Source organism: Oncorhynchus mykiss, chromosome 19 (genome assembly GCF_013265735.2).
Source record: "Oncorhynchus mykiss isolate Arlee chromosome 19, USDA_OmykA_1.1, whole genome shotgun sequence".
Classification (NCBI taxonomy): Eukaryota; Metazoa; Chordata; class Actinopteri; order Salmoniformes; family Salmonidae; genus Oncorhynchus; species Oncorhynchus mykiss.
In genome coordinates this window covers 2,249,058-2,268,230 of record NC_048583.1, presented here as the reverse complement: position 1 = coordinate 2,268,230, position 19,173 = coordinate 2,249,058, and the positions used below count along the sequence as shown (strand labels likewise).

At 43.4% G+C, this 19,173-nt stretch overlaps 1 protein-coding gene across 1 annotated transcript in view; it reads left to right on the top strand.

The window, feature by feature from the left end:
- Positions 1 to 19,173, top strand: part of LOC110517701 (CD5 antigen-like) — a 177,630-nt gene that overhangs the window by 134,225 nt on the left and 24,232 nt on the right. The window contains exons 4-7 of the mRNA XM_036953910.1: positions 13,234 to 13,542; positions 15,650 to 15,955; positions 16,080 to 16,358; positions 16,816 to 17,136. Coding sequence (XP_036809805.1) covers positions 13,234 to 13,542; positions 15,650 to 15,955; positions 16,080 to 16,358; positions 16,816 to 17,136 — 1,215 coding nt within the window. The remainder of the gene's footprint in view (positions 1 to 13,233; positions 13,543 to 15,649; positions 15,956 to 16,079; positions 16,359 to 16,815; positions 17,137 to 19,173) is intronic.

Below are 19,173 nucleotides of genomic sequence, written 5' to 3'. Positions count from 1 at the left end.
GCTTGTAGGCCTGTTGTAACGCAGGTCCTCACCAGACACCACTGGCAACAACGTCGCCTATGGGCACAAACCCACCGTCGCTGGACCAGACAGGACTGGCAAAAGTGCTCTTCACTGATGAGTCGTGGTTTTGTCTCACCAGGGGTGAGGAAGGAATGAGCGTTTACACCGAGGCCTGTACTCTGGAGCGGGATCGATTGGAGGTGGAGGGTCCGTCATGGTCTGGGGCAGTGTGTCACAGCATAATCGGACTGAGCTTGTTGTCATTGCAGGCAATCTCAATGCTGTGCGTTACAGGGAAGCCATCCTCCTCCCTCATGTGGTACCCTTCCTGCAGGCTCATCCTGACATGACCATCCAGTATGACAATGCCACCAGCCATACTGCTCGTTCTGTGCGTGATTTCCTGCAAGTCAGGAATATCAGTGTTCTGCCATGGCCAACGAAGAGCCCGGATCTCAATCCCATTGAGCACGTCTGGGACCTGTTGGATCGGAGGGTGAGGTCTAGGGCATGTCTGGGAACTGAAATGTCTGGGAACTTGCAGGTGCCTTTGTGGAAGAGTGGGGTAACATCTCACAGCAAGAACTAGCAAATATGGTGCAGTCTTTGAGGAGGAGATGCACTACAGTACTTAATGCAGCTGGTGGCCACAACAGATATTGCCTGTTACTTTTGATTTTGACCCTCTCCCCCCTTTGTTCAGGGACACATTTTTCAATTTCTGTTAGTCACATGTCTGTGGAACTTGTTCAGTTCATGTCTCAGGTGTTGAATCTTGTTATGTTCATACAAATATTTACGCATGTTAAGCTTGCTGAAAATTAACGCAGTTGACAGTGAGAGGACATTTCTTCTTTGCTGAGTTTAGTTCTTACTGACAGACTGGGTTGGTAGAAGGAGACAGGGGAGAAGGGAGAGAGAGATGAGAGAGAGATATGACTTATTGACAGACTGAGTTGGTAGAAGGAGACAGGGGAGGAGGGAGAGAGAGATGAGAGAGAGAGAGATAGGACTTAATGACAGACTGAGTTGGTAGAAGGAGACAGGGGAGGAGAGAGAGATGAGAGACAGAGAGAGATAGGACTTAATGACAGACTGAGTTGGTAGAAGGAGACAGGGGGGGAGGGAGAGAATAACTCACATTTAAATCAGCTGAATATATTTGTATCACTGACTTCTCACCAGTGATGTCATCATAACCAGTATCCTTTTCCTCTCTTGTCCCAGCCCAGCCTGACCCTGACATATAGCATCAGGCCTGTTGAGTTGACTTGGGTAACAGACCTCTAGCTTCTACACCACATCCCCCCTTCTCCTGCTCTAACATGAGACCTCATCAGTACTCATTTTGGGTGCTGGTACTGTTTCTATTTAGGTGCTGGAACGTTAAGCCAATATTCTAGAAGAGGTGAACTCAAGCAGTAGAAAGTTAGAGGTGATATTATAGGACACTATGTGTAACTTTGCTGCTCTGTCAGCAGTTTCCTGTGGAGTTTTTCAAATGTCAGTGTTTCCTGTAGGTAGGTGTGTTTAACTGATCTTATCTGCTTAAAGGTTTGTCACATCATATTAGTAAGGACGTAATGATATAGAAGTCATATAGCCTAGCAGTATTTCACACTCTTCAGTCCTCTCTTCATGACAGTAGACTTGTTTCGCTCAGTGGAGCCCCAGTTAGAGACAGATATGATTCCTGCAGTGGTACTGATGACCCTGTTGTGGAGCACAGGTATGATGCTGTTATACTGATATACACTTGTGACAGTTACTGAGATATGATTTGATATTATAAGATATATTATAATTTTCAGGGTTAGTAAAATAACATGCAACTGGAAGCAGACAGTAAAAATGTGTCTCAAAGCAGGACAATGATGTGATCACCTGTAAATGTACTTTACTGTAGCCTAACTGTCCATCTGGGGACAGGCACTAATGTCAGTTAAGTTGTGATGGTGTCATGCATCTGACTGTTGTATATTCAGTGTGTCAATGATTGATTGTATCTGTCTCTATGTAAAGGAAGGAGAGTATATATTATATTTAATATTGGTCTTATGTTAGAGCAGGAGAAGGGAGGGGTGTAGATGGCAGAGGTCTGTGACCTGAGTCAAGCTCAACAGGCCTGATACTATATGTCAGGAAGAGAGAGAGAACGAGAGAGTGAAAGGAGGGGGTGGGGAGGGCAGAGGAGAGAGTAGTGGAGAGAGAGAGTAGAGGAGGGCAGAGGAGAGAGTTGTGGAGAGAGAGAGGAGGGAAGGGGACAGAGGAGAGAGTAGTGGAGAGAGAGAGTAGAGGAGGGCAGAGGAGAGAGTTGTGGAGAGAGAGAGGAGGGAAGGGGACAGAGGAGAGAGTAGTGGAGAGAGAGAGGAGGGGACAGAGGAGAGAGTAGTGGAGAGAGAGAGGAGGGAAGGGGACAGAGGAGAGAGTTGTGGAGAGAGAGAGGAGGGGAGGGGACAGAGGAGAGAGTAGTGGAGAGAGAGAGGAGGGAAGGGGACAGAGGAGAGAGTAGTGGAGAGAGAGAGGAGGGGAGGGGACAGAGGAGAGAGTAGTGGAGAGAGAGAGGAGGGAAGGGGACAGAGGAGAGAGTAGTGGAGAGAGAGAGGAGGGAAGGGGACAGAGGAGAGAGTAGTGGAGAGAGAGAGGAGGGAAGGGGACAGAGGAGAGAGTAGTGGAGAGAGAGAGGAGGGAAGGGGACAGAGGAGAGAGTAGTGGAGAGAGAGAGGAGTGGAGGGGACAGATTATAGCTGAGGGAAGTAGGTGTGATGAGGGTGCTGCAGTGACCCCAGAAAAATACAAAATAGTTTTTCTTTACTTTTTGGAAAACCATTTCCCCCCCCTAGTAGTCCAGGACTGTATCAGTGGTTTGATATACCCTTCTGTAGCGAGCCCAAAATAAACTTCTTGCTCTGGGCCTACATCATCATCCTCTGTCATCCTAATCCCTACCTGTAGTCTACCTACCTCTGGTATAATGCATTTCTACCTCTCACTCCATCAGTGTTGCTTGTCCACCTTCCTGAATTAACAGACGACCAGATCAATAATGCTGGCATAACGTCATTACATTTTGCCTAATTATTTAGTTATAGTGTGGATGTAGGGCTATTTTTAGAGTATAATGAGCACCCAGATGCTGCTTATTCAACACAATAATATCAGACAGACCAGCTGGCCCGGGGGGGAAAAAATGTGTGCTGCCTCTGTGTTGACTACTATGTTGCAATGTGAGTTGTCTTGTTGATACAAAGTGTTTCAGTTTCTCCGGGCCGCCTTGTTCGTTTAAACAATGTTTCAATATTATCAGAGCCACCTTGTTGATGCAATGCTTCAGTATTCACAGAACGCTTCCTTTCCAACATGAAGGGCACTTTTCAGCATTTGCCATATGATCAATGAGGATGACCATGTTGCAAATGTACTGTCCCTTACTGGACGTCCACGAGTTCCGCTGTTCCGGAAAATTCCACCAGATGGAGACTGGCTGCTTATTGCAAATGTACAAAACATCACCAATTTGACATGGCCATTTCTCCTAAATGGTAAAGACTTTGAAGATTAAACTCGGTATGCACGGGTTTGGCCAATTGGGCTATGAGCCCAGAAACAAGATGGCGTCGAGGCCTCATCGCTTTTTGAGTTATGGCCCATTTTCTGGGATTAAAGGTAAAAAACAGCGCTCATTTGACCGCTTCACGTCAAAGTACATGACCCTATGGTGTTAGGAAAAAGACAACAAGCCATTTATCTATCGTAATTTACGAGACATCGCACAATGTACAATTGATTATGGTTAAAGAACTGTATTTTCTTTCTTTAAAAAAGTGACAGATCCTGTTGTGGCCTGTTCAGACTAATCCGTTAAGGCGGGTTTCAGACTAATCCGTTAAGGCGGGTTTCAGACTAATCCGTTAAGGCGGGTTTCAGACTAATCCGTTAAGGCGGGTTTCAGACTAATCCGTTAAGGCGGGTTTCAGACTAATCCGTTAAGGCGGGTTTCAGACTAATCCGTTAAGGCGGGTTTCAGACTAATCCGTTAAGGCGGGTTTCAGACTAATCCGTTAAGGCGGGTTTCAGACTAATCCGTTAAGGCAGGTTTCAGACTAATCCGTTAAGGCGGGTTTCAGACTAATCCGTTAAGGCGGGTTTCAGACTAATCCGTTAAGGCAGGTTTCAGACTAATCCGTTAAGGCGGGTTTCAGACTAATCCGTTAAGGCGGGTTTCAGACTAATCCGTTAAGGCGGGTTTCAGACTAATCCGTTGCGGCGTGTTCAGACTAATCCGTTAAGGCGGGTTTCAGACTAATCCGTTAAGGCGGGTTTCAGACTAATCCGTTAAGGCGGGTTTCAGACTAATCCGTTAAGGCGGGTTTCGGAGCTCTACGTGATTTCTGTGACTTTCTGTGATTTTCTGAAATCACACACAGTCAATGGGAAGTGACACAGTGTGGGGCTGACAGACAGACAGAGCCTGCAATAGTTTCCTGCATTCGAACCACAAAGGACCATCAGACCTAGAGCTCTGAAACTTTAAATGCATGTTCTAGAGCTTAAGTCGATCGTGCACAGTGAGTTATGTGGCTCTAGAAGGTTCTCGGGCCCGAGAACCAGCCTTGCACATTTGCAATGACTTCAATTCATTTTGACCATCGCAAAAAATGACAACATTTACAAATGCCCCAGAGTCACAGGACTAGGTGCATTGAAACCGCCTCGGGACAATAAAGACGGACCCTAACGTTTCTGTCCGATATCTCATTCAAGGACCCCGTAGCAAATCCTGGAAAAAGTGGATTTTCAGCACCAATTAATGTCACTGTTCAGACTAATCCGTTAAGGCGGGTTTCGGAGCTGACTTATCAAGCCGAAACCCGGAATTCGGGGTCGCCTCAGCTAGGCCTAAACATAATGTCAGAACTGGACCCGCAACTAGAATGTAACTAATTGTTCTATTTTTTTATTATGGTTTAAACAGAAGGCGCTGTGAATTTTGGGCCTGCTCTGAAATATGTGATAGTTGGCTTTTAAACGAGTTGGACAAAGTGGGATTAGTGTCAGTTTGTATCAGTTTGGTGTCAGAATGATATCTTATTGACTGATGGACGCTGACTTGCTGGCTGACTTTTGTACATTTGCAATAAGTTTAAACAGTGAACAACCATCATCAAAATTACAGACTGAAGTCAACACTAAAAGTTTTGGAAAATGGCATCACTGTAGTCTTTAGGCCGTGCCAAGTTCATGGAGATGCCCCATTTGACCGTAGCTCGCTCTGTCTGACCGTAGCGACCGTGCAAATAACAGGCTCGGAATGAAGCCTGACTAGTAGGGATTTAATGATGTTTTGGACATATTGTGGCATCTGGGTTACACAGAGACACGCCGTTTTCAATGGGCTTATCGGGGGGAGGTTGGGGTGGACTAGCCACAGAGTTATTCTGGCTGCGTGCACCGGTTTATGTAGCCTGACACATCCAAGTTTATCCCTAAGGATAACATGGGTGTACAGGTTATCCTCTAACTCTGCTTTTGTGCAGGTCATTTTCAAAATTCCTTTTGCCACGTATTCAGGGTCACATGTGCCTCTACAGATATCAACATGAAAATGTTGTTGTCACCTTCATATCCCAAAGGGGAAATGTGAACTTTACCATCAAATAGTGCTGAAATGCCCAAATGGAGAGGCTTGAATCATCATAGAAAGGGAAAAAATGGCATCACCAGTCTCTAGGCCGAGTTCAAGGAGACGCCCCATTTGACCATAGCTCACTCAGTCTGACCGCAGCGACCGTGCAAATAAGAAGGCCCAAAATGAAGCCTGGCCTAAATTTCAGGTGCTTTTGGGTGACGGTGGTAGAACCGTTAGGGTTAGAAGAAGCACAAGTCAACCTCAGGAACGTTCCTAAGGTCTTCCCGATCTGTGCAAGCCTAACCGTGACCGTGTGGCATTAACCCTTAACAGTGAAAAGAGGGTGTTTACATCAAACAGTTTGCAATGACTTCTCTCCCCATTGGAATACATTGCCTGCTCCCCTAAATTCAACCTGAAGCCTATGTGGGTTATCAATGCCTTATGAACCTGTTTTCGATGACCATCCATCAGGCCACTATGAGGTCTACCTGTGTTGATTCTAAGCTTCCTGGAGCAACCGGACGTGATTAAATTCACCCTAAAGGTGTTTTGATATACCCATCCTGCAATTTGTGAAAACACTGCATTCAACCCTCTGTAAATCAGTCAGTTCTTAACGTAAAGACTTAAAACTCAGGATTCTGTAAAAGCCTACGCCAATGAGGATATGTGTTTACTTTAAGCTTCCTGTGCCAACCGTAAGTGCCTTAAATTGGGGTCATAGGGGCTGTTTTGAAGGGTTCAGAAAGTCACATCTTTCCAAAACTTCAATTGTGTGATTAGGCAACCCTCATGAACTGTAAATCAGTCATTTCTCCCATCAAATTTCCAATAAAAACTCACACACACACACACAGCAATGATGGTGTGACAGTGAGGGGCTTAGAGACACACAGAGCCTGCAATAGTTCTCTTCGTTCGAACTATCAAAGAACCGTCAGACCTAGAGCTCTGAAACTTTAGAACCCTTTTCTAGAGGTTAAGTCGATAGTGCACTGTGAGTTATGTGGCTCTATTAGGTTCTCAGACCGAGACACAGCCTTGTACATTTGCAATAACTTCAAATCATTTTGACCAATGCGAAAATGACAACATTTACAAAAGTCCCAGAGTCACAGGACTAGGTGCATTGAACCCACCTCGGCTCATACAGACGGACCGTAGCAAAGCCCGGAAAAAGTGGATTTTCAGCACCAATTAAGGTCGCTGCTCAGGCTCCGAATGACCCATCGAGCCGAAACTTGGGATTTGGTGGCACCTCAGCTAGGCCTACACATAGTGTTGGAACTGGACCCGCAGCTAGAATGTGACTACGTGTTTTACGTTTAACCTCTCTAAGGGGTGTGGGACGCAACCGTCCCACCTGGCCATCATCCAGTGAAATTGCAGAGCGCCAAATTCAAAAACAGAAATACTCATCATAAACATTCATAAAACATACAGGTGTTATACATCGGTTTAAGATGAACTTCTTGTTAATCCAAACACGGTGTCAGATTTCAAAAAGGCTTTACGGCGTAAGCATACCATGCCAAATAGAGGAGTTCCTGGCGACAGTTCCCAGTCCAGAGCTTCCGGCGACAGTTCCCAGCCCAGAGCTTCCGGCGACAGTTTCCAGTCCAGAGCTTCTCCAGCGACGTTCTGCGGTCCGGAGCCTCCAGCGGTGGTTCCTAGTTCAGAGCCTCCAGCGGTGGTTCCTAGTTCAGAGCCTCCAGCGGTGGTTCCTAGTTCAGAGCCTCCAGCGGTGGTTCCTAGTTCAGAGCCTCCAGCGGTGGTTCCTAGTTCAGAGCCTCCAGCGGTGGTTCCTAGTTCAGAGCCTCCAGCGGTGGTTCCTAGTTCAGAGCCTCCAGCGGTGGTTCCTAGTTCAGAGCCTCCAGCGGTGGTTCCTAGTTCAGAGCCTCCAGCGGTGGTTCCTAGTTCAGAGCCTCCAGCGGTGGTTCCTAGTTCAGAGCCTCCAGCGGTGGTTCCTAGTTCAGAGCCTCCAGTGGTGGTTCCTAGTTCAGAGCCTCCAGCGGTGGTTCCTAGTTCAGAGCCTCCAGCGGTGGTTCCTAGTTCAGAGCCACTGGCGATGATCCACGGTCCAGTTCAACAGAAGCGGAGGGATCAGCGTAGGGAGCGGGGGCTACACCCCGAACCGGAGCCACCACCGAGGGTAGATGCCCACCCGGACCCTCCCCCTATAGGTTCAGGTTTGCAGTGGGGAGTCCGCACCTTTGGAGGAGGGGTACTGTCACGCCCTGACCTCTGATTTTCCCATGGTGCCACAGGTTAATGAGTTAATAATTGCCTGATTCATTTAATCACTCAATTATAACCTGTTAATCATTCGATGAGCAGCAGTCGCCACATTAACTAATACAACGTCACAACAGACAATAATTCCTTCATATATACTGTAGTTTAAGGTTATTTTAGTGTCATAAAAAGTGTTAGTTTAAACAAATCAGGATATTTAATTTAAATATGAAAACAATTTAGAAAATGTTGGAGTTCAGAATGAAATGGTGGAACCTGAACAGGTTGAACTTGTTGAATTCACTCTTAGAAAAAAGGGTTTCCGACAGGGTTCTTCAGCTGTTATGGGGTATTGTGATGTCATTATGGGGTATTGTGATGTCACTCTTAGAAAAAAGGGTTTCCAACAGGGTTCTTCAGCTGTTATGGGGTATTGTGATGTCATTATGGGGTGTTGTGATGTCATTGTGGGGTATTGTGATGTCACTCTTAGAAAAAAGGGTTTCCAACAGGGTTCTTCAGCTGTTATGGGTATTGTGATGTCATTATGGGGTATTGTGATGTCATTATGGGGTATTGTGATGTCACTCTTAGAAAAAAGGGTTTCCAACAGGGTTCTTCTTTCATAAAAGGAGGATGGATTCAAATTATTTAAAATGGAAGAATATAACTTCCTGTAGCCTATATAATGTAACAATGACAACAATCCCTTCATATATACTGTAGTTGAAGGTTATTTTAGTGTCATAAAAAGTGTTCATTAAAACAAATCAGGATGTTTGTTGGATGGATTCAGTGTTGGTGTTCTGCTGTGTATCGAGGGGTTTATATGAAAGTGGTAGATTTGTAATTCTTTACAAGAGAAAGTTCTGGATTACTTATCTTTGGGTGACCTCGGGCTACGATCTTTGACAATTCAGCTACTTTGTTAACACTTGTTGACGCCAGGGGTTCCCCTCGGGGAACGCCACCCCCCCGTTCAGCTCAAACCGTGGCGCATGGAACGCAAAAATATTCTTAGAAATATTTAACCTCCACACATTAACAAGTCCAATAGCTCAAATGAAAGATAAACACCTTGTTCATCTACCCAGCATGTCAGATTTTTTAAATGTTTTCTTTGGGTGACCTCGGGCTACGGTCTTTGACAATTCAGCTACTTTGTTAACAGTCTTACAACTGTCACATTATGTGACAACTGGTATGCTTAACAAAAGGCACACCTCAATATGTGGTCCAGGTGCCTTAGTGTTCCTATAGAAACCTGTGTCCAAACTCAGCATTAAATAGTATCTTATCAGAATAGTGTACAGAGATAAGTTATTACAGCTATTTATGTGATGTGATGTGTTTTTTAGTGTTTATTCTGTTGCAGCCTGTTCAGGGGCAGAACAACAGATTTGTACCTTGTCAGCTCGGGGATTTGAACTTGCAACCTTCTGGTTACTAGTCCAACGCTCTAACCATTAGTCTAACCTGCCGCCCCTATGCTCCATCACCGACATCACTATACCCCATAATAACAAACAAAAAACAGATTTTTAGAAATTTTTGCAAATGTATTAAAAATAAACAACAGATATATAATACTTGACTTGCCAGGCTTCCTCCAGACATGATGCAGACATGATGCTCATCATTCAGTTCTTGGTTTCTTCAGACCAGAGAACATTGAGATTCTTTATGTGTCTTTTGTCAAACTCCAAACGGGCTGCCATGTGGCTTTTACTGAGGTGTGGCTTCCATCTGGCCACTCTACCATAATGACCTAATTGGTGGAGTGCTGCAAAGATGATTGTCCTTCTGGAAGGTTCTCACATCTCCACAGAGGAACACTGGAGCTCTGTCAGGGTGACGATCGGGTTCTTGGTCATCTCACTGACCAATGCCCTTCTCCCCCGATTGCTCAGTTTGGCCGGGCGGCCAGCTCTAGGAAGAGTCTTGGTGGTTCCACACTACTTCCATTTAACAATGATGGAGTCACTTAAATGGGGACTTTTCAATGCTGCAGACATTTTTTGGTTCCCTTCCCCAGATCCGTGTCTCAACACAATCCTTTCTCAGAGTTCTACGGACAATTCCTTCAACCTCATGGCTTGATTTTTACTCTGACATGCACTGTGAACTGTGGGACCTTATATAGACAGGTGTGTGCCTTTCCAAATCATGGATGATCAATGGAAACAAGATGCATCTGAGCTCAATTTCGAGTCTCATAGCAAAGGGTCTGAATACTTATGTTAATAAGATATTTCTGTTTTTTTACATTTAATAAATGAGCAATTATGGGGTATTGGGGTATTGTCATTATGGGGTATTGTGTGTAGCTTGATATAATTAATTTTAGAATAAGGCTGTAAGACAAAGGGTCTGAATGCACGTGTACATGAAGGCAGGGTAAAGTGACTAGACATCAGGATAGATAAAAATAAGGTATTTGAGGTAGATATGTACATGAAGGCAGGGTAAAGTGACTAGACATCAGGATAGATAATAATAAGGTATTTGAGGTAGATATGTACATGAAGGCAGGGTAAAGTGACTAGGCATCAGGATAGATGATAATAAGGTATTTGAGGTAGATATGTACATGAAGGCAGGGTAAAGTGACGACATCAGGATAGATAATAATAAGGTATTTGAGGTAGATATGTACATGAAGGCAGGGTAAAGTGACTAGACATCAGGATAGATAATAATAAGGTATTTGAGGTAGATATGTACATGAAGGCAGGGTAAAGTGACTAGACATCAGGATAGATAATAAGGTATTTGAGGTAGATATGTACATGAAGGCAGGGTAAAGTGACTAGACATCAGGATAGATAATAAGGTATTTGAGGTAGATATGTACATGAAGGCAGGGTAAAGTGACTAGACATCAGGATAGATAATAATAATAAGGTATTAGAGGTAGATATGTACATGAAGGCAGGGTAAAGTGACTAGACATCAGGATAGATAATAAGGTATTTGAGGTAGATATGTACATGGAGGCAGGGTAAAGTGACTAGACATCAGGATAGATAATAATAAGGTATTTGAGGTAGATATGTACATGAAGGCAGGGTAAAGTGACTAGACATCAGGATAGATAATAAGGTATTTGAGGTAGATATGTACATGGAGGCAGGGTAAAGTGACTAGACATCAGGATAGATAATAATAAGGTATTTGAGGTAGATATGTACATGAAGGCAGGGTAAAGTGACTAGACATCAGGATAGATAATAATAAGGTATTTGAGGTAGATATGTACATGAAGAACAGAGCAGAATAAGTACATTGTCAATGTAAAAGTGTGTGTGTGTGTGTGTGTGTGTGTGTGTGTGTGTGTGTGTGTGTGTGTGTGTGTGTGTGTGTGTGTGTGTGTGTTGTCGTGTCTTTGGCTATGCCGGAATAATTGCTATGACATGCTATTCTATAAAATAATTTATCCGTAATTAATATCACCTGATTGAGCTAATCATGTATATGTAATTAACTAAAAAAAGTTTTGAGAATGACACAAATATGAATTTTCACAAAGTCTGCTGCCTCAGTTTGTATGATGGCAATTTGCATATACTCCAGAATGTTATGAAGCGTGACCAGATGCTTTCCAATTAATTAAATTCCCTCGTTGCCATGCAAATGAATCCCAAAACAACATTTCCACTGCATTTCAGCCCTGCCACAAAAGGACCAGCTGACATCATGTCAGTGATTCTCTCGTTAACACAGGTGTGTCTTGATGAGGACAAGGCTGGAGATCACTCTGTCATGCTGATTGAGTTCAAATAACAGACTGGAAGCTTCAAAAGGAGGGTGGTGCTTGGAATCATTGTTCTTCCTCTGTCAACCATGCTTACCTAAAAGGAAACACGTGCCGTCATCGTTGCTTTGCAGAAAAAGAGGCAAGATATTGCTGCCAGTAAGATTGCACCTAAATAAATCATTTATCAGATCATCAAGAACTTCAAGGAGAGCGGTTCAATTATGTGTTTCTACCATATTTAGTATACCAGTCATTTCAGTGAAGGGACCAAGTGCACACATTAGGAGAAAGGAGAGATAATTGGGACAATGCTTCTTTCTGGTCTACAGTCCTGCGTCTGTGACACCAGATTACCACCTAGTGGCCATAAGAGGAACTGCCCTGTCAGTGTGTTTTTACTGCTGGCTTAAAACAACACATGACCTGAAAACAGGATATGATTCATGTGTGAGTACTAAAAATATATATTTTTTATCAAATTGTTTGCTGTAGCGTTAAGAACCATGAAAAACATCCCCAAACCATGATTCGTCCTCCACCAAACTTTACAGTTGGCACTACGCATTCGGGCAGGTAGTTTTCTCCTGGCATTAGCCAAACCCAGATTTGTCTGTCAGACTGCCAGGTGGTGAAGCATGATTCATCACTCCAGAGAACATGTGGTCAAAGCTCCGGAGTCCAATGTCGGAGATCTTTACACCACTCCAACTGACGCTTGGCGTTTCCCATTTGTATCTAAGGCTTGTGTGAGGCTGGTCGGCCATGGAAACCCATTTCATGAAGCTCCCAATGAACAGTTCTTGTGCTGGCGTTGCTTCCAGAGGCAGTTTTGAAACTCGTTAGTGAGTGTTGCAACAGAGGAAAGCCGGTGTTGCTCCTAGACGTTTCCACTTCACAATAACAGCACTTACAGCTAACCGGGGCAAATCTATCAGGGGAGTCATTTGACCATCTGACTTGGAAAGGTGGCATCCTATGATGTTGCCATGTTGAAAGTCACTAAGCTCTTCATTAAGGCCATTTTACTGCAAATGTTTGTCTATGGAGATTGCATGGCTGAGTGCTTGATTTTATGCATCTGGCAGGAAGGGGTGTGGTTGAAATAGTATCCACTAATTTGAAGGGGTGTCCACATACTTTTGTATATATAGTGTATGTACACAAGGGTGTTGTTGCACCATACCAACGATAAGCCTGTCTTCCCCATCACATCATGAAAGATCATGTTGATGTTCATTTAACCTCTGTCTCTCTCTTCCTCTGACTCCTCTCTTCCTCCTTTGTTTCTCTCTCTCTCTCTGTCTCTTTCTCTCTCTTTCTCCTCTGTCTCTCTCTTTCTCCTCAGATCTCCAGGCTCAAAGCGTCAGTCCACCAGGTAGGTAGAGTATAAATCTACAGTGATTATAGCAGTTCAATATTAGTCAACTTTATTATCCCACATGGAGAAATTCATGTGTCCATACAAACCATTCTAAACCCCAATAACAAGTAGTGTTTTATGGAACTACTAATACTTGTCAACCACAAAGCATTACTGCTGTTAGAATAACAGAATTACTGTCATCATCTGTCCTCACCACTGTGTTTTCCTCTCTGCTGTTTACAGCTGAACTCTCAGTCAGACTGGTGGATGGGACCACTTCCTGTTCTGGGACAGTGGAAGTCTTCAATGAAGGAGAGTGGTCAGGTCTATGTTCTAGGTTGTGGGACATGAAAGATGTTAATGTTGTGTGTAGAGACCTGAGTTGTGGGAATCCTGTAGCTGAATCTAGAGGACCTCTGTTTGAAGATGGAAGAAGAGGAGTCACACTATATAGTAGTTGCTATGGAAATGAGTCTTCTATTAGACAGTGTGACATCATAGGTGGACGTGGTGTCTGTGATGGTGGATATTATCATCATGTGACCTGTTCAGGTAAGAGACTGGTCATATTGAGAGATTTATTTATACATTATACAATATTACCATGTATCATATTTTATGTGTTTTTATTTCATTTAAATAGAGGGAGAGATGTCAGATGTATTTAAACATTATATTTGTGTTTGTCATATTGGTTTATGGGAGATGTTCATGGGCAGATCATTGTAGTTCAGATGGTACTGAAGTGAAGCTGCCTGATGGATGTCCAGCTGTTTATTTTCTATAAAGTGAAGTGAACTTATTCCTGTCTCCTGCCTGCATTATTCCCAACCTGATCCTGAGTGACTAAGAACCCATTTCTACCTCTTACAGTATCAAACATAGCAAACTACAATCTTTTATCCAACATATTTGTGTTTAGTCCTTGACAGTGTCATCAACAAAACTGATTGAATGTTCAACCAACTATTTTTCTCCAGAGTCTGTGCGGCTTGTGGGTGGAGCTGGTCTCTGCTCTGGGAGAGTGGAGGTGAAGTCCAATCAGTCCTGGGCCTCAGTGTGTGAAGCTGACTTTGACCGGCAGGATGCAGAGGTAGTCTGTAGGGATGTTGGCTGTGGGGCTCCTGCAGCTCTACAGGGGGGGCTCTATGGAGAAGGTGAGGGTCAGACCTGGGATAAAGAGTTCCAGTGTAAAGGCAATGAGTCCCTTCTCCTGGACTGTGACACCTCAGACAGAAAACACAACACCTGCCCACCTGGTAATGCTGTTGGACTCACCTGCTCAGGTAAGAAACAGTTTGTCACTCAGTCAACATTGTTTCTCACCTGGAGTGAAGAATATGAGAGACAATATAGGTGTGTTTTAGTGAGAAAATAGTAAGATTACTGTCTCTCTCTTTTCTTTTCTCAGAGCCTGATGATGTGAGGCTGGTGGGAGGAGGCAGTCGCTGTGCTGGTGGAGTGGAGCGGTACGACCAGGGAGAGTGGAGGATTGTGGGAGCTGACTGGAACAAGGAGAATGTAGCTGCAGTAGTGTGTAGACAGCTGGGTTGTGGCTCCACAGTTTCAGCACTACCTGGAAACACCACTAGAGGGTTTGGAGTTTTCTGTTCTGGGTCTGAGTCTTCACTGAGGGAGTGTTCCAGAAGTTATGATCTCCTTCCTGGACTCACAGTGATCTGCTCAGGTATTAACAAGATACACTATATGGCCAAAAGTAAGTGGACATTAGTTTATTTGGCTATTTCAGCCACAGGTGTATAAAATCAAGCACACAACCATGCAATCTGCATATACAAACACATAGACAAACACAGTCAGTAAAATGTCCTTAATGAAGATCTCAGTGACTTTCAAAGTGGCACATCTAGGAGCAACAACGGCTCAGCCGTGAAGTGGAAGGTCAAACAATCTCACAGAACGGACCTCCGAGTGTTGAAGTGCTTGGAGTGTAAGAATTGTCTGTCCTCGAATGAAAAACTCACTGCTGAGTTCCACATACTTTAGTCCATGTATTATATCTCCTTCCTGGACTCACAGTGATCTGATCAGGAAATATCAAGATATTATAATTATATTCAACTGATTTCCTTCATTCATACAACTTCCTCTGCATCTCTCATGATGACTGTTTAACTTGTCAGTCTGCTTTACTAAATAGATCACTCAGTCAAGTAGGAATCAAATACAACTCAAATATTCCAGAATGCGTTTGCATTTGAGTGTTATCTCAGTGAAAGTCTCTTCCCTCTACCACTGTCACAAAGAGAGAATGAGGGAGGTGGAGAGGAAGATGGAGAGAGAATATATTTAGATCACTGACTTCTCAACAATGATGTCATCATAACCAGTAACATTTTCTACTCTTGGCCCATCCTGACCCTGACATACAGCATCAGACCTTGTAGATCAGATGGTACTGAAGTGAAGGTGCCTGATGGATGTCCAGCTGTTTATTTTCTATAAAGTGAAGTGAACTTATTCCTGTCTCCTGCCTGCATTATTCCCAACCCTATCCTGAGTGACTAAGAATCCATTTCTACCTCTTACAGTATCAAACATAGCAAACTACAATCTTTTATCCAACATATTTGTGTTTAGTCCTTGACAGTGTCATCAACAAAACTGATTGAATGTTCAACCAACTCTTTTTCTCCAGAGTCTGTGCGGCTTGTGGATGGAGCTGGTCTCTGCTCTGGGAGAGTGGAGGTGAAGTCCAATCAGTCCTGGGCCTCAGTGTGTGAAGCTGACTTTGACCGGCAGGATGCAGAGGTAGTCTGTGTGGAGCTTGGCTGTGGGGCTCCTGCAGCTCTACAGGGGGGGCTCTATGGAGGAGGTGAGGGTCAGACCTGGGATAAAGAGTTCCAGTGTAAAGGCAAAGAGTCCCTTCTCCTGGACTGTGACACCTCAGACAGAAAGCACAACACCTGCCTACCTGGTAATGCTGTTGGACTCACCTGCTCAGGTAAGAAACAGTTTGTCACTCAATCAGCATTGTTTTTCACCTGGAGTGAAGAATATGAGAGACAATATAGGTGTGTTTTAGTGAGAAATAGTAAGATTACTGTCTCTCTCTTTTCTTTTCTCAGAGCCTGATGATGTGAGGCTGGTGGGAGGAGGCAGTCGCTGTGCTGGTGGAGTGGAGGGGTACGACCAGGGAGCTTGGAGGACTGTGGGAACTCAAGACTGGGAGCAGGAGGATGTAGCTGCAGTAGTGTGTAGACAGCTGGGTTGTGTCTCCACTGTTTCAGTACCACCTGGAATCACCACTAGAGGGTTTAGAGTTTACTGTTATGGTCCTGAGTCTTCACTGAGGGAGTGTGGAAGATCAAATGATCTCCTTCCTGGACTCACAGTGATCTGCTCAGGTAATAACAACATATTATAATTATATTCAACTGATTTCCTTCATTCATACAACTTCCTCTGCACCTCTCATGATGACTGTTTAGCTTGTCAGTTAGCTTTACTAAATAGATCACTCTGTCAAGTAGGAATCAAATACAACTTAAATATCCCAGAATGCTTTTGTATTTGAGTGTTATCTCAGTGAACGTCTCTACTCACTACCACTGTCAAATGTCATGTTATTGTCATATCTAAATGAGGAAAGTAGTTGAGGAGCTACGTTTTCTTTTTCTCTCCTCTTGTTCCAGATGTCCTGCTTCAGCCTGATATCAACATATGTTGTCTCAGTGACTGTAGGCCCACTACTCATGTTGCCCTGTGAGGGAGGGTGGCTGGCACTGTTACATGCTGATGTTATTGTCATATCTATAGGAAACTAGTTGAAGAGGTTTTTCTTGTTCTCTTTTATTGTTACAGATCTCCTGGTCCAGCCTGACATCTTCCTGACTGACTCAATGGGAGGGGTCTCCAGGGGCCACCAGGGGCCCGAGGTGTTCAGGGGCTACAGCTTCACCATCACCTGCTCCACTCAGCCACAGTACCCAGGAGGCTCCTTCCTCCTCACGTTCACCGGCTCCACCAGAACCCAGACCCAGCTAGCTGTCAATCACTCTGCTGCCTTCCTCTTCCCTGCTGCAGATGACTCCCACCAAGGGAACTACAGCTGTGTTTATGACAATTATGTTTTCTCTCATAACTTCTCCTCTGAGAGCGAGCTCCTCTCCCTCACCATCACAGGTAACTGAACATGAACCAGACTTATGACTTTGTCATTGAGAGATTTCCCACAGATCTATGTGATGATGATCAGTCCCCTCATCAAAGGTGTTTCTGTTTGCAGCCTCTCCTCTGCCAGCCTTCATCATCAGACACGTTGTAGTCCTACTGACAGCCATCACCACCTCCTACCTGTACTACAAGGTAAAGACATTTACTCAGACGTTACAAGTCATTTAAACTAGAGGGAGAGGGTGAGGGGGAGGGAGAGAGAATGGAGATATGTCTGACTGTTGGTGCTGTGTCTCCCTAGCCCACCAAGAGGCAGAAGAGAGTGAACAGGGTGAGCAACATGGATCTTTATGTCAATGCCATGGAGATGGTCTCTCTGAGCTCCAGAGCTGAAGCTGGACCGGGAGAGGAGAGAGCAGCCCAGGGGACGGAGTAGGAGGAGAATGAAGCTGACCCTACATGCTGATCTTAGGTCAGTTTTGTGTTTTAAATCGATGGTCAGCAGTGGACTGGTGTTTAAAATGTGGTGACAAACCTGAAGTGGTTCTAATTTGAATAACAAGTTCAGAATGAGTTTATCTTTCTAGAACCTTGGAAGAAATCTAAAAGGAGTGACTGCAACCACCATTATTCATTTAGTTTGGTTTTTACCACCAGAGAAACATGGGGTTCTGGTAACATGGGGATTGGGTAAATTGGGGTATGGGGTAACTTTGGTTTTTGGTAACATGGGTTTTGGTATCATGGGGTTCTGGGTAACATGGGGTTTTGGGTTACATGGGGTTTTGGTTACATGGGGTTTTGGGTAACAAGGAGTTTTGGTTACGTGGGGTTTTGGTTAACATGGGGTTTTAGTTACATGGGGTTCTGGGTAACATGGGGTTTGGGGTAACATGGGGTTCTGGGTAACATGGGGTTTTGGTAACATGGGGTTTTGGGTAACATGGAGTTTTGGGTAACATGGGGTTTGGGGTAACATGGGGTTTTGGGTAACATGGAGTTTTGGGTAACATGGAGTTTTGGGTAACATGGGGTTTTGGGTAACATGGGGTTTTGGGTATCATCGGGATTTGGGTAACATGGGGTTTTGGTAACATGGGGTTTTGGTAACATGGGGTTTTTTAAGTAGCTCAGTAATGTCTGTTTTGTGTCCAGAATATCTTGCTTTTTGCTTTTGTCCTCATTTATTTATCTTATTTAGTGTCTCTTAGATTCTTTATCTTATTTAGTGTCTCTTAGATTCTTTATCTTATTTAGTGTCTCTTAGATTCTTTATCTTATTTAGTGTCTCTTAGATTCTTTATCTTGTTTAGTGTCTCTTAGATTCTTTACCTTATTTAGTGTCTCTTAGATTCTTTATCTTATTTAGTGTCTCTTAGATTCTTTATCTTATTTAGTCTCTTAGATTCTTTATCTTATTTAGTGTCTCTTAGATTCTTTATCTTATTTAGTGTCTCTTAGATTCTTTATCTTATTTAGTCTCTTAGATTCTTTATCTTATTTAGTGTCTCTTAGATTCTTTATCTTATTTAGTGTCTCTTAGATTCTTTATCTTATTTAGTGTCTCTTAGATTCTTTATCTTGTTTAGTGTCTCTTAGATTCTTTATCTTATTTAGTGTCTCTTAGATTCTTTATCTTATTTAGTCTCTTAGATTCTTTATCTTATGTAGTGTCTCTTAGATTCTTTATCTTATTTAGTGTCTCTTAGATTCTTTATCTTATTTAGTGTCTCTTAGATTCTTTATCTTATTTAGTGTCTCTTAGATTCTTTATCTTATTTAGTGTCTCTTAGATTCTTTATCTTGAAGTGTTTCCATTATTAGTCCAGGTATTATTATAATCATCTGTTCATTCTTTGTATTTTTAAACATTTTTTAATAAAGGGGTTTGTTGTTGTTTACCTCTCATGATGTTATTGATTATAAACGTTATGATATTGGTTATGATGTAGATTAGTGTTATGTTGTTAGTAGTATAGAGATAATAATGTTATTGATTATAAATGTTATGATATTAATTATGATGTAGATTAGTGTTATGTTGTT